General features: G+C 43.2%; 1 protein-coding gene across 3 annotated transcripts in view; it reads left to right on the forward strand.

Annotated features, from left to right (window-relative positions):
- MCC (MCC regulator of WNT signaling pathway) overlaps nucleotides 1–15,566 on the forward strand; it is a 702,540-nt gene that overhangs the window by 548,686 nt on the left and 138,288 nt on the right. For all 3 annotated transcript variants that reach the window (XM_029571531.1, XM_029571538.1, XM_029571544.1), the window contains 2 exons: nucleotides 6,813–6,976; nucleotides 10,420–10,626. In XM_029571531.1, the coding sequence (XP_029427391.1) occupies nucleotides 6,813–6,976; nucleotides 10,420–10,626 (371 nt within the window). The remainder of the gene's footprint in view (nucleotides 1–6,812; nucleotides 6,977–10,419; nucleotides 10,627–15,566) is intronic.

The following is a 15,566-nucleotide window of genomic DNA, read 5'->3' on the forward strand; positions in this document are numbered from 1 at the left end:
ATAGACCTCCATAAAAATGAGGCTGTACTTTCCTTTTGTCCTAGCTCAAAAGATTCAAGGGAGAAGCTGGAATATTGCCTCCGTGTTTGCAGAGCATTCAAAGTTTATCCCCAGACCCAAAGGGGTTACAAATTAGATTTCTTTTTTTGCAGGGCCATCTTTTAAGCTGGAAAAGGCTTGATGCAGTAATGACATGCAGGGCTTTTTGCAGGCTCCACACTTGGTCACAACCTTCCACCACCGTGCTTTCTTAGCAGCCAGGCCAACAAATGGCTCCAACACCTTTCAATAGTTTCGGAGGGAGCTAGCGTAGAAAAGAGGTGGAACATACATGCCTGACATAACTCCATTGTCCAGCTGCGTGATGGTTAATGCTCTTCTCATGTCTAAAGGCGCTCTTGCTTATTTGTTTTTAAAGATAGTCCCAAGGCAAGTTAAGTTTTTAAGTCCATTTCATTTGTACGTTTACTGAACTCTGTAGACTAGAAGTTCAAGCTTCCATTAATTTTGTATTTTGGTATTGAAATATCAGAGTAGTAATCCTCTCATTGGGATAGGCTAGATTTTCCCTTGCTAGTTTTCAGGAAAGCTGTTCTCCTCCCTTTTGTTAATAAGTTGTTTAAAGTTTCTGATAGCTTGTAAGACCCAGCGGTATGTCTTAGTGGCATGCAAATCTCTGAAAAAAATATTTTTTTCCCTTACAAATTATTCTGTGTAAATTGGGATCTTCAGTGCAGTTAGTCTGTCTGTAAACTCTTATAAAGGTCATAGATAGATGTCATATAGGCTTTATATCTATCTATATATATATGCCTATTATAAGCTTATAATAATATTTAGCTTCTGTTATGCATTTGGAATTCATCAGCTAGAAAATAGGCAAGCTAAGAAATTGTAGTCACTGCATAGGGTACAAGCAACCTGTTAGATTGGACATCTCAAAAAGGAAGAAAGGATAAGAATAATCAATAGTACACCTCAAGTCACAGAAAAGTGACCTCAAGTCACAGAAAAAAACGTATGGTAAAGAAAGGCAAACAAAGATGGTATAAAAGCTTTGGAGAGAAACGCAAATGAACCATGGTTTTGTAAGGGTAAAACAAGTATGTAGGAACAGAGTACCCATGCAAAAAATGCCATTACAGTGGATTGGACTTCTAGCTGAATTGGAACAGGCCCCTGCTGAGCCTACAGTGGCATGAGCTTTCATTTGCAGTTATCTGAGGTTCCCCCCTATTTTTTTAAACCACCTCCCGTCTAATCCAGCTATTGCAGTGATAGTCTTTGGCCAGGCACTACCACACCACCTTCCCATATTACCCAGTACCCAGGTCCACTGAATGTGACCACTAGTGTCGCTGTTGTACGCTATGTGGAATTCCTCCTCCCTAGGCCTGTGAATGTTGCCTTCACAGTATCCGCCAACTCAGCTGGGCTGAGGAGCAGAGATGGAGCTTGGGAATTTATCTCACGTGGCAGCACAGAGTGCTTCCTTTGAGCCATCAGGTCATGCTTGTCCTTTGATGCTTTATACTCTTTTTCACTTTATAGCTAAAAAGAAAATAAAACAATCAAACACATGAGCCTCTTTTCTGCTCATTTTTCTTGTGCATTCTCTAGATGAAGTGGTACATTTTGTGGAAGATTTGTTTGCTGTTTTTGCTTATTATTGAGTGTTTGACTTTTTTTGGGGGGGGGGGGGGAGGGGCAGGGGATCTGGAATCTCCTCTGCTTCTGATCTGTTTCCCTGATCCCATTCCCAACCCACATGCAATACCAGCTAAGCCCTGTGTGCTAACTCTCCATCTGGAAAGGCTTTGCTGGGGAGAAAGTAATGGGTCCTAATGCTAGAGAGTAATTCATTGCTTGGTTTTAAAGAAACAGTGCTATATTTTAGGCACACCGTGCCATTGTGCATATTCCTGTCTTGTTTAAGGATCTAGCCAAGACATCTTTTATAGAATGAGAATATAGCAGGGCTTCTGTACCTGTGCAATCTGTTCTTCTTGTTTGGCATGGGGGTTGAATTTTCAGGGAGCAGTATTAAAACTGTCTGCATTTGTAAATCACACAGTGAAAAAGAGGCATATCGTTAATAATAATCTACTATAAAACAACATATAACATTCTCAATATTTAATAGTGGACCCAGCATCAGTTCATATATTCAAGTGCCTTATAGCTCATTTTTAAAAAGCTCAACAAGTACCGAAGTTAGGGGATGCGCGAATATGGTGGGCCAGCACAAGCCGAGTGGATTTTAAAAGCTGGCCAGATACGTGCATACTTGTCGCTGCACGCATAACTGAAAAGTTAAAAAAAAAAAAAAAAAAAAAAAAAAAGGGGGTGGGCATGGGCATTCCTGGATTCAAATTTGATATTTGCGTGTAAATAATGCACTGACACGCGCTGGGGTCCCCTGTCAGGTAACTTTACTTCTGCTAGGATGATGTGTAAGTTGTAAAACAAAACAATTCTAGGCAGATCAGCGGAGTTTTAAAGGTCAGGGCTAATAGGGGAGAAAGGAAGCTATTAAACTATGGGGGTTTGGAAGTCCTATCCTTAACCTGGGCAAACTGAGAAAACTGATAATGGTGTTGGCGTGCATGTCTTTTAAAATCCCCCTATTTATGCAGAAGAAATGGCATTTGTGTACATTAAAAGTTTTTGTGATGAGCAATGAATCTGTTCCATTATTAACATTTTCTCTAGCCTTCTTTGAATCATTTATGGTGGAACCCACCTCTTTCTCTGTCAGATCATTGTGGAAATGAGGTCTTGGACTTCAAGAGACTCTTTACACCTGTGTTGACCATGATTCTTGTTATGCATTTAATATATGACATTACATAAACATTTTAAGAACACAACAAACTATATGCCATGTCATGAGTTTTATCTTTCTTAGTTTAGATTAGAATGGGAATTTGGGGGTAAATATCTACATCAAATTTTTTTTTAAATAAATATTTGTCTCTATAGAGTCAGTCACTCTCTCGTTCTCTCCCTCCCAAACTTATCAAAAATCTAAGTTTACTATTTATACCACTTTAAGAGGGGGCACTTTTAACTCTGTGTGAAGTTTGGGGAGTGGGGTAGGTTTTGGGGGGGCAGTTTTACATACACGGTCAGAGGTATGAACAGCAAAGTTGACATCAGTGAAGATTTTCTGTCATTTGGAGTGATGAAAGGTACAAGTTGATTTGTACCATGCACTCTCTACCTAGCTTGATTGAAGCAAGGTAGAGAGTGCATCAAGCTAGGTGTACAAATCAATTCCTCTTTTACCTTTCATCATGCCAAATGACAGAAAATCTTCACGGATGTCAACTTTGTTGTTTGAACCTCTGACCGTGTATGTAAAACTGCACCCCAAAACCTACCCCCACCCCCCAAAACTCACACAGTTAAAAGTGCCCCTCATACAGTGGTATAAATAGTAAACTTGCATATTGATCTCAAGAGTCTTTCTCTCTCTCTCTCTTTTGTGATAAAACCTTTTCATTTGTTAACGTGCCTGTGGGGGATTAATTAGCATGCGATACATGTATCGTGTATTTTGTAAACTACCAAAGTGATGCGGGAGAAATTAGCCTAACCATGCCCCCCCTCCCTTTTTTTTTTTTTTTTTTTTTTTCACGGGTACTATTTCCACTATATTTATAGCATTTTCATGAATCTAGGTCTAAATTTGATATTCCACAAGAATACTTGAATAATTATCTGCCTAATACATAGGTTACTGATAAATACATTTTATATAGATATAATTTATCTAGCTATTTATTTATTTAGCCTGTTATATATTTATTTAGTTATTCTAATTATTTATATGTATTTTTATTTATTTTTTACCAGCCATATAAATGTATGCACTGTTAGGTGCAGAACTTAAATCAAATGTCAAAGTGAACTTACACGTATTAGTTCACTTTGAAAATTATCCTGGCAGAATTCCACACACAGGTTAGCCCTGATAATTTGTGCAGTGAAATTTCATGAGAAAACTGATTTAGCATGCTTCTCAAACTAGAAAAGTATGTCCTTAAATGCTAAAACCACCCAGACTCCACCCCTCTTCCCTGAATGCATCTGCTCAGTGTGGGTAAATGCATGAGCAAAAGAGCATTACATACATATTTCTACATAAACCCAGGATAGATGTAGTAGCGAGCCATTTCCATGCATACACTACTGTTTTACACATGGAAGTGGCTTTGAAATTTGTCCCCACAATGCAGTATACAAAAAGTACACAACTGAGTGGCAATATTTACTCTCTACTGACTACTAAAATTGCCCCGTGCTTCACTTTCCCTTCAGTAAAATATAATTTAAAGAAGATTTTTCAGACATGGAAGTGGTTTTAAAATTTATCCCCAAAATGTAAGAGAAGGACAAAATCTCATTGCTGTTACAGTAAAAATATAAAGGGTAGCAGATATTGTTGATGCAGCCTTGAGGGCGAACTCATGAGGCCTACACTGGCAGATGCGCCCTGTAGCAGAATACTCTGGAGTTCCACCTTTATCAGCCACTTCTCCTGAAGGTTGAGTCCTTGGGCTCTGGTGGCTGGCAGGACTTAGGCCAGTCCTCAGAGTGATGAAGATAACTGATGTCCAAAGGCACACTGAGGTAGGACAGGCAGCAGACAAGCAGAGTCGGGAACAGGCCAAAATCGAGCTAGCAAGAGTAGTCTGGTCCAAGCAAGGGGTCAAGATCCAGAGAGTCAGGCCAAGGTGGACAGAGCCACATGAAAAACACTGGATGAGAAAGGCACGATAAGGCTGGACAATGTAGTAAAGCATCGCAGATAGGAAACAAGAACTCCACGCAGGAGCAACAACACACTACTCAGGAGTAAGTGACTTCTTGGTGAGGCAAAGTCAAGCTGTCCATGGAACTCTTATATAGGAAAGGCTATATGATGTCATCAGGAGGTGCCATGGGACTTTCCTGCCACGGGACCTTTAAGACTGGGAAGAGTGCACACCTATGGAAGAGCCGATTCATAGCATCATGGCGGCAGTGGGGACCACACTGAGACATGGAAGTGCAGGGGGTGGAACTCAGTAGCTTCCTGCCACACTGAAATTTGGCTGACGTCGGAGGTAGGTAGGTGCTGCAGCTCGTGGAGCCGGGAATCCTAACAATAAATATCAGGATTCACTTGGCATTTTTTCAGCAACAAATTAATAAGTCTGAAAGCTGTTTCTTTGAACCAGGCTGCAAACCAATGCTACAGTGGAAGCCCCAGCAAAATATGGCACCGGTGCAGAGCGCAGACAGCCAAAAGCACCGGTGCCAAAGGATGAACAGAGCCAGACTGTCCCCAGATGAGAACTTTGCCTTTTTTTTTTTCTTTACAGGAGTTCATTTGTACCTTTCTAGAGAGAGAACCAAACCTGTTTTACTATGTCCAGAACAATCTTATATGAATGGCATCAAAACCGAAGATATATATTTTCTCTCTTTAACAGAGTAACGTCTTTGCGGATTTTGTAGAACAAACAAAATCTTTCATGTTAAAATCAATGTATGTGCACATATACACATTTACACATATTTGGGTGTATATACATACAGACACACACATCTTGTCCATCCCCTGTTGGGTGAGAGATGGTACTGGAGAAGCATAAATCCTATCACATACTGCATAAAGCATTCACAAGAATTTGCGCCTACCTTTTGCCTAGCTGGGCTGAGGGTTCTCCCATTCTGTCTCTGTGGGACAAATGCTTAGTACATCTGACCAGCTGAGCATTTTCTCTTACATTAAGGTTGGTGCTTCTAAATGATCGCATATTGGGCATAGAACGAAAACCAGCCCTAGGAAGAGGAGTCACAATTACACCAGTTGTCTACAAAAGAACCATTACCAGCTCGCATTGTTTGGTGTTTGAGAGAGCTTATGCTGCAAGTAGTGATACCCATGCTGTATTGAGGAAAAACGTTCCTTCCAAGTTGCTGTATTTAAAATTCTTTCATCATCTCCCCTGAAAGCAAGAGAGCAGCCGTGCTCAGCACCGTGCCACAGATAAGCATCACACAGAAAGGCGGCTTATTGAATTATTGTAGGGTGATATCATCTGACATAGCGTAGGCAGCATGGATCAGTCAGAGGTGGTGAAAGGTCATTTGCGACTCTTCTAAACGTGGCTCCTTCAAGAGTATTGCTGTTTGGTGCGAGTTACACTTCAATTTGGGGGAAAGGGGAGAGGGGCCAGAGGGCGTTCTTGAAAAATGTTCTATTTAATTATATTTTGCTGAAGGGAAAGTGAAGCATGGAGCAATTTTAATAAACAGCAAAGGGTAAGTATTGCCACTCTCGTGCACTTTTGGCGTGTTGCAGAGCATGTGATGGGTGCAGCATTATTTAGATAATTTTTATTTAGAATTACTTTTATCCCGCACCCTCCAAAGTTCGGGGCGGGTAAAAAAAAAATACAAGCATAAAATACATGGAATATACATATAACAACGACCTAATACTTATTTTGTGTCTTGTGTTTTAATACTGAGGTTCAAATGAAGGCATGACTGCATTGTAAGAGGGCACAGATTTGTGCATTGATCACTGCAACCGTTTTTCTCTTTATTTAAAATGAATGTTCTGGGCACGATAGCATGAAGGAATGAGAATAGAGTCACAGCAAGAAAAGTCAGGCTCCCAGTGATTTATCGTTTGCTAGAGTGCAAACTATCTCTTTTTTTTTTTATTATTTTTATTTTTTAAATATTTTTAGAGTATTGGTAGGTCGTCCTCAGTTCTTCTGTATGAATTTTCTCTCTCTCTCTCTCTTCCACAGATACTTGTAGCGACTTAAACTCGGAGCTGCAGCGAGTGCTGACTGGCTTGGAGAATGTAGTCTGCGGGAGGAAGAAGAGCAGTTGCAACTTGTCGGTAGCAGAAGTGGACAGACACATTGAGCAGCTCACCACCGCCAGTGAGCACTGCGACCTAGCGATTAAGGTGCGGTTAGTGCGAACCAATCGCTCATAGGCAATGCATGTGCACGCAGGCGGCGCGGGAAGTGAAATGAAAGGGGGGCCCAGCGACCGCCCTGCACGAGTCCGTGTCCCAACACCGCTACTTCACCGTGGGCTGGCAGGGCGTGCCCCAGGAAGTGGTGGTCGGTGCTGCTGTTTACTGGCAGAACATTGATATCGATGCCGAGGTTTGTGCTCCACAGGATGTCTGGATCTATCAGGGAAGTCCTGCCAGTGGCCCCTCTCGGTCAAAAGACTGTCAACGAATATTCGAGGCGCATGGGATAGTGCTTTGGGCTTAAGATAAAAAGGAAAAGGTCTAGAGGTCATGTTCGGTGGTCCTGCGGTTCTTTTTTTTCTGTATCCCCCCTTCTTTGCCGTTGTGAAGCAGTGTGCACGACCAGCTGACATCTGGATAGATATGAATTGATATAAAGGAAATCTCTCCGGAGGGGAAACCACAAAATGAAATGTAATTAAAAAAAAAAAAATCTAGTCTCCAGACAGCCCATTAGCTGGTGGTTGGGAAATTTTTAAAGCCTGGTTTGAGTCATGGCTCATGGTTTTTCTCCTTTAGCTGGGTTTGCCTAGGATGTGTAGGCTGCAGCCCTCCCAGGCACTGAGAGCCAAGTTCTGCTTTCTTGTGACACAGCATTGGAATGAGCCGCTGGAACTTGCTGCAAGATTTGGGCCTGTGGTGTATGCATGCAGGTATGGAAGAGAGGATTTGGGGGGGATACGGGGAAGCCCATCATGATGGCTTCTTCAGCCATGAGCTAGGGTCCTTGTGCTCCTAAATATTTTGTTGAGGACAAAATAGAGCAGTGATGGCGAACTCCAGTCCTTGAGTACCACAAACAGTCCAGGTTTTCAGGATATCTGCAATGAATATGCATGAGAGATTTGCATGCACTGCCTCCATTGCATAGTCTCTCTAGGTTTGCTGGGAGGAGGTAGAGAGGAATTTTCTTGAGTTGTTTTTCAGACCCAGTCAGAGGAGCCTTCTTGGTGGTCCTAACCAGGGCCGGAACTGTTTTTCCTTAGCCAGTGAGTGGACTAGAAGGTTAGGATTTTCCCCCTCTGTCTATTTTTTGGGTTTTAAGATTTTAAGTGGTAGGAGCCTCACTGGATTACCTGGGCCTTTCTTAGACCCAGGGCACGGGAAGCCCTGTATCTGGGACACCCGGGGATTGGGAAGACCTGCCCCTAAAATGGTGGTGACTGGTTGTAAGGAGGAACTCCGGTGTTAAATTCTGTTGGGGATAAACGACTTTGAGTTCAAGATCCAGGAGGAAGTTTTGGCTGCCCTTCCTTCCTGTTTGAAGCAAAGAAAGGTGCTTGCTTCAAGGGATCCCTTTCATCAGGGATCCAGAAGGAAGAAATAAAGAGGCTGTGTGAGAACCAAATAGTTCCTGAAGATCTGCTGACCCGTGATTAAGGGACATTACTGTGGATACCCTTCAGGTGTGTTCACTACCCTGGGGAGAAAGAGAGAGAAAGATATACTCTCTGCACCATAGACTCTTTACCATTTTTAATCAGATTGAAAGGGTGGATGGACCGGGGGGAGCACAAAAAAAACGGGAATATGTAAAAAGATCTCCGGTGTCACATCGGGCCCTGGAAGTAAATCTTTCCTTCCGCCTACAAAGGATCCGGCCCCGGAAGCACAAGAAGTTGTGAAAGAACTAGCCGGTGAGTGGTTCCAGCCCCAAAGAGAAACACACACTTTTATGGCCTCACCCGTGTAGGATGGGCACCCCCGGGGTGGGGTTGCAATAATAACCAGTGCTTGCTGAGAGAGAGTGAGGCTCATGATCCCTCAGCCTCTCACTGGGACTGATGTGTTAGCTGCCTGCTGTGCGACGACCAGCGCACCTCTGATCACAACTCCGAGGTAGGATTTAACCTAGAGAGGAGGCATCCTGTGCTTCCATTCCTCTATTACAGCAGGATTACTAATAAGATGATGAAAAAGGGTATTTGGGGGGGGGACGGCATTGTAAATTAGAATTTTGTTTCACAGTCAGCCCTTTCAAGTAATTTCTGGGGAGGGGGGAAGGTTCCTGAGGTTAGAGAGAGAGAGAAGGGATTTGCTAGAAATTGTTCCCATGTCATCTCTCACGGGAGATTTCATGCAGGGGTCAACATAAGTATGACATTGCTGCAGTTAAGATGTTAAGCAAACTTATTGTTTTTATTTTTTTTTTCTTTCCTGTTCTTGAACTTGGGAGCACAAGGAGCATTAAGTCACACTTTATTTATCTAAGGAAAACTAAACAAAATGCATTCCTCATGCCTCTGCTTCTTTGTATTACTGGCCTCACACAATTCATCTTCTGTAGGTAAATTCCCAGATTGAAGAGGTTTATCATGGCCCTGTAGCTTCGTTTGTAGAGGCTAACATGCCCATGTATGTGGCTATAACTAGATACCGTGTCTCCTAAGGGTTAGGTATAGGCCAATTACTTTGAAAAATAAATATTGTTGAATGCCTTAGATATAAAACGTCTCAAGGTGCTTTTGTAGCAGTGCCCTGTAATCCTGATATTGCCATGGGCATGAAAATACAAATCTGTATTTATTTCTGACACCCTTCTAGCTTGGCATCCCAGGCACCGTTTCAGATCAGTTGAAAGCATTCAGCTGAGTTGAGTTTTGTGTCATTTGTAAGGGAACAGGAAGCCTGTAATTAGAAATCTCCTGGACAGTGAGCAGCATGGGTTGTGGAGTAGTATATGCTCTGGCTAGACTTTGAGGCTAAAAGGCCCCACATAATCTGTGCTTATCTGCTCTGCACAGATTATAAAAAATATGCGTATATTCCCCCCCCCCCCCCCCTTTCCCTCAACATAACGCACACGTTTCATTATACTCGAACGTTGGTATGCGTGTTCAATGTCTTGCGATCTCTACCTATTTTAGAAGCATTTGCTCACCTCACATCGCGGAGCATCGAAAACTGCAGAATTTCCAGGGGTCCAGGCATCCACTGTCTCCCTCCCAGCTTCCTAACTCGTCTCACCTTTATTATTTTGTTGAGTTTTTCTTAAGAACAGAGTTCTGGAGTGGGCCTGGGTGGGGAAGGCAGTTTGAGGGAGGAAGACCAAAAAAAAAAGAAATTTGACTGTTTTGTGTTCACCCGTTTTATTGTTTTTTGTTTTTTTTAACTAAATCGCATTTCAGCATCCTAGCGGTGCAGCTACAGTGCCATAGGTAAAGTAGTAGTAATATTTGTCCTGTGGTTGAGCTGTGTGTTAAAGCTAAATCCCTAAATGAGCTTTGGCATTTGACTTGGGATTGGCACCAGTGAACCGAATGCGCTTGTTGGGAGGACCATGGGTAATTCCTCGCTGTGCCTTTCAAGCTTTGAAACAGCTTTATTTCTTTTGTTTTGTTTTTGTTTTTTTCTTTAACCGTTCTCAGACTGTGGAGGAGATTGAGGGAGTGCTGGGACGGGATTTGTACCCAAACCTAGCAGAGGAGAGGTCTCGTTGGGAGAAGGAGCTGGCTGGCCTGCGGGAAGAGAATGAAAGCCTCACAGCCATGCTGTGCAGCAAAGAGGAAGAGCTGAACAGGACCAAAGCAACCATGAACGCCATCCGTGAGGAGAGGGACAGACTGCGCAGAAGGGTAAGAGCGCTCGGGCACCTTTGCTGCACCTTGAAAATCCTCTTTAGAGGTCTCAGAAGGTCGATGAAAACGTGTTTTATTTTAACCAGTGAACTGAGTAGGTACATCATGGAATCAGATTGTGCACAGACGCACACACGGTACTAAGGGTTTTCCTTTTGATATTGTGATTTATATTGTGATTTATTTGTTGCCAGAGGATGTGATTAGTGCAATTAGTGTAGCTGGGTTCAAAAAAGGTTTGGATAAGTTCTTGGAGGAGAAGTCCATTAACTGCTATTAATCAAGTTTACTTAGGGAATAGCCACTGCTATTAATTGCATCAGTAGCATGGGATCTTCTTAGTGTTTGGGTAATTGCCAGGTTCTTGTGGCCTGGTTTGGCCTCTGTTGGAAACAGGATGCTGGGCTTGATGGACCCTTGGTCTGACCCAGCATGGCAATTTCTTATGTTCTTATTCATTCATTGAATTCTCCTCTTGCCTTAAAAGGCATAAGGGACTTCACTAAAGAGCACCTTAAGTTTAATACAATCCTCTGTTTATGCAGTACTGCACAAGGAAAAAAGGGACATAAGATTCCAGGTCATGATCCCACTAGTTAGCCGGTGGCATTGGCTTAGGAAAAAATCAATACGCCGTTTTGTTATCTTGTTTACAGGGGAGTCTTAGCAAAACGTGTGCTTCGTTTCCTGTTCCTATTCTCTGCAATGCCCGATTTGTCACGTTGGAGGCTCAGTGTTTTCTTTATATAAAAGGAAAGCTTTATTTCTAAGGCGGAGGCCTTTGGGTACGCTTCTCCTCCCACCTGGTGCCACTCCTGCAGCATGAGCTTTCCTCCCTCGCCCTTGCGGCCTGGGCACCTCACCTCCGTAATGAGGAAGCAGAAAAATGATTGGCGTGGGCGAGCCTCAGCAGAATGTACCCGAAGCTTCTACTGCGGCCTCCCTTGGTATTGATGAAGTACTCTCGCCAAAACATGGCTTCTACAAAGTCATTAAAAAGGTGCCCTGAGTTTTAGAAGTTCATGTGATGGTAAAATCAATAGTTAAATTCCTGTATTCTTGTGTGTGTTTAAAAAAAAAAAAAAAAAAAAAAAAGTAAAAATTATAATTACTTTCCACCCCTCCAAAAAAAAATTGCTGAGCATACGCTTTAACTGAGTATTACTTTCAGTGTTGCCAGGTACATCACTGTTTCTGCCTGCTTCTGTGATTTGAAAGGTTACTTGTACAGCTCCCTGGCTGTGATTGACGATTTCAGTATTCCTGCCACCAGACAGCTTTAACATAACTGGTTATCGCAGCACATCACCCTTGCCTATCCTTCACTTCATTGGCTCCTTTTTTTTTTTTTTTTTAAATTCTTTATTCATTTTCCAAAACGATTTCAAGACATACACTCTTGAAAAAGCAAAGGAGAATAGCACAAAAATGTATAAACAATAAGTAAAATTAATTTAAGCATTACGACTATCTCCATTAAGCCCACAATATGGGATCCAATAGATAGCAATAAAGGGGAAAGATTTAGGATCTAAATATTACAGGAAAATAGTAGAGCTAATCCTAACTGCGAGATATATGTTGAATATATGACAAATTACTCATCCTACTAAAGGAGAGTCAGGAGGAACAGACCCAACACCACCTGAGTGGAGCGGCAATTTATCACATAGGAAATTAGAAAGTTGAGATGGAACAAAAAATACATGGTATTGGCTCCCTTTTAAGCAGTACATTTACTGTAAAATAGCTATTTTGAGCAGGCAGCCATTCCATAGCCTTATTTCATCTCGGGATAGTGTCTTTAAATGGGTTTATTGTATATATAGATTGAGGGCAAAAAGGTTGTTTGTAAACTGTTCAGTGGTCTGATGATTCATATAGAGGTCAATACATGGATATCTGCAAATTGTATTCAGCAAATTTTAATGAATGACATTTGTTTAGCTATTTGCGGTAATTTTCAAATGTCCTCTGTTTCCCGTCACGGGTCCGTGTTTCGCCGTGTGCTTCGAGAGGAACAATGCATGATGCAGTAAATAATTAAGAATCGTCACTTGCTGAAATCAGGTTGTTATCCACAGAGTGTATCAACTATGAAGGGCAGGGACCCAGGCCCAGTGGCAGGACTTGGTCCAGAGACCGGGGTCCTCGTCCCTTGATCCAGGCTGGAGGCCTGGGCCCAGTCCATGTCATGAACAGGTCACTGGGGCCTATAACTATATCACCTGAAGATTCAGCACTATTGCTGCCATCGTTATTAGCCCTGTTGCTGAGGCTAAGGGTGGGCACCTTTTTTTTTTATCATAGGCCAGAATGAATTTACTTTAATAGTAATGGCTGCTTTGCTAGGGTTGCCAACCTTCAAATGTCAAATTTCCATACACTTGGAGATGCTGTTTAATATCTTTACTGATGGAGTTTATGCATATGTGACTTTTATTGCATGCTTCACTATTAGAAAACCCAGGCACATAGAAAACAATAGCAGATGATAACCCATCTACTCTGCCCAGTTTACTTCCTGCTGCAGTGCCATAGATACCAGTTGATCTCTGGCCTTCCTCTCACTTCTGTGCAATTAAAGATCCTCTGTATTTGTCCCATGCTTTCTTAAGCTGTTATTGTTTTGGCTTTATCACCTACACTGAGATGCCGTTCCATGCGTCCACCACCCTTTCCTGTGAAGAAATGTTTTTTGATGTTACTCCTGAATCTACCCCTATGGAGCCTCATAGCCTGACCCACTAGTTCTCTTTCTTCCGATAAAGGTTTTCTTTTACCAGCCCAGGGGCTAAAATACTGTTTGGTAACACATGTTAGCCCCCTCTCTTTTTTTCCATTACAGTACCTCAAAACTCTGTACAGTCAGGACAGTTGGTAACCCTACATCTATTTTAAGCAAGGTCTCCCCTACCTCAGACCTCCAAGGTCTTTGGATGCTAACTACCTCTTTACCTCTAGCTAGCATTTTGAAGTTCTGTTAGTTCAAAGTCTTTTGGCTTTGAGGGACACTGCCATCAAAAATAAGAGATACGGCTACTTCTGACATGTTACCTGACCTGTGCCTCGCCTTGAGAGCTGTATATATAGAGTGCGCTAACTTGCCTCCAGCAAGTCTGAATACTAGTACAATGTCCTTTATAATTCTTTAATTTGTCATTGAGGTAGGAGATTGCTCATATTGGGGCGGATTTTCAGAGCCCTGCTCGCGTAAATCCGCCCAAAACCGGGCGGATTTACGCGAGCAGGGCCCTGCGCGCCGGGAAGCCTATTTTACATAGGCCTCCCGGCGCGCGCAGAGCCCCGGGACTCGCGTAAGTCCCGGGGTTCTCCGAGGGGGGCGTGTCGGGGGCGGGCCCGGTCGTCGCGGCGTTTCGGGGGTGTGTCGGCAGCGTTTTTGGGGCGGGTACGGGGGCGTGGCTATGGCCCGGGGCGGTCCGGGGGCGTGGCCGCGCCCTCCGTACCCGCCCCCAGGTCGCGGCCCGGCGCACAGGAGGCCCGCTGGCGTGCGGGGATTTACGCCTCCCTCCGGGAGGCGTAAATCCCCCGACAAAGGTAAGGGGGGGGGTTTAGACAGGGCCGGGCGGGTGGGTTAGGAAGGTGAGGGGAGGGCAAAGGAAAGTTCCCTCCGAGGCCGCTCCGATTTCGGAGCGGCCTTGGAGGGAACGGGGGTAGGCTGCGCGGCTCGGCGCGCGCCGGCTATACAAAATCCATAGTCTTGCGCGCGCCGATCCAGGATTTTAGCAGATACGCGCGGCTCCGCGCGTATCTGCTAAAATCCAGCGTACTTTTGTTTGCGCCTGGAGCGCAAACAAAAGTAGGCTATTCGCACGCCTTTTAAAATCCGCCCCATTGGTTCTGGAGAAATTTTTTTTAGTTGTGATAGTTTCTAAAGGACATCCGAAAAAGACGTAGCTTGTGAGATCTGGAAAGCTGAAGTACTACAATGCTTTGTCGGTCCTTTAAAAGGTATCACAGTCTACAAAGAGTCCTTGTTACCATGTGACATTCGTAGCATCTCTCATTGCCATGTCTGCTTTTCCATCCTTAAAAAAAAAAAAAAAGACACCAATCAAACTCAACTAAAATGTGATAAAATTCCTGATGTATGTATTTGCTGGTTCTTCATGTGAGGCAGCCAGAAAACCTGTCCGTATTACATTTACCTCCTAAGAATACATTATTTTTCCATTAAATATTGGGTGCTGTGTACAGGTTGGTGCAAAGGGGAATAGTGTCCTGCCCCGAACATCAAAATAAATGCAGCAGACATTGCTATCATCTTAGAGTTGGCTGCATAAGGGCTGTGCTGATGTAGTTATCTGTGCTGATATGCTTCTGAGCTAACCAAACAGTAACTTCATTAGAAGAGACTTTTGCAAGCAGGGATTACCCAATAAATGGTGCCTGCCTTTGAAGTATTACAAATGTGAAAATGTTTAAAAGTGTGTGTGCGTATTCCTAACAAAAGCATAGCTAGGAATAAGACCAGCGAAGGGGGTACAATAGCCATAAACAGTGAAAAGGATATTCTGAGTGTTACAGGTGCCCAGTTTTCCCCTCAAAGCTCTTTCTACAATTTACAAAAATGATTGTGCCTAGACCCAGTTTCTTGGAGGTGCCCATCTGTGACCAAAAGGGCAAAGCAGCATAAAACAAAACAAATGAAAGGGGCCTACAGTGCGCTGCATGCAGCAGTGATTACAGGTACGCCAACGTGACCCGTGGGAGCAAGAAACTTTGCTTTACTTACTTGTCCTCCTTTGTTAGATTGTTTGGTTTCCCTTTGCTTTTCTTTTTACTGTGTGTGTGTTTGCTTTAGGCAAACCCCTTGTGTATACGTCACCTTCTCCGCAATCCAGATATTAGTCATGTCGTATATACTGATGCGCACACACAGCTGCTTTTTTTTTTGTTTTTTAAATTGTGCCATC

Source organism: Rhinatrema bivittatum, chromosome 1 (genome assembly GCF_901001135.1).
Source record: "Rhinatrema bivittatum chromosome 1, aRhiBiv1.1, whole genome shotgun sequence".
NCBI classification, from domain to species: domain Eukaryota; kingdom Metazoa; phylum Chordata; class Amphibia; order Gymnophiona; family Rhinatrematidae; genus Rhinatrema; species Rhinatrema bivittatum.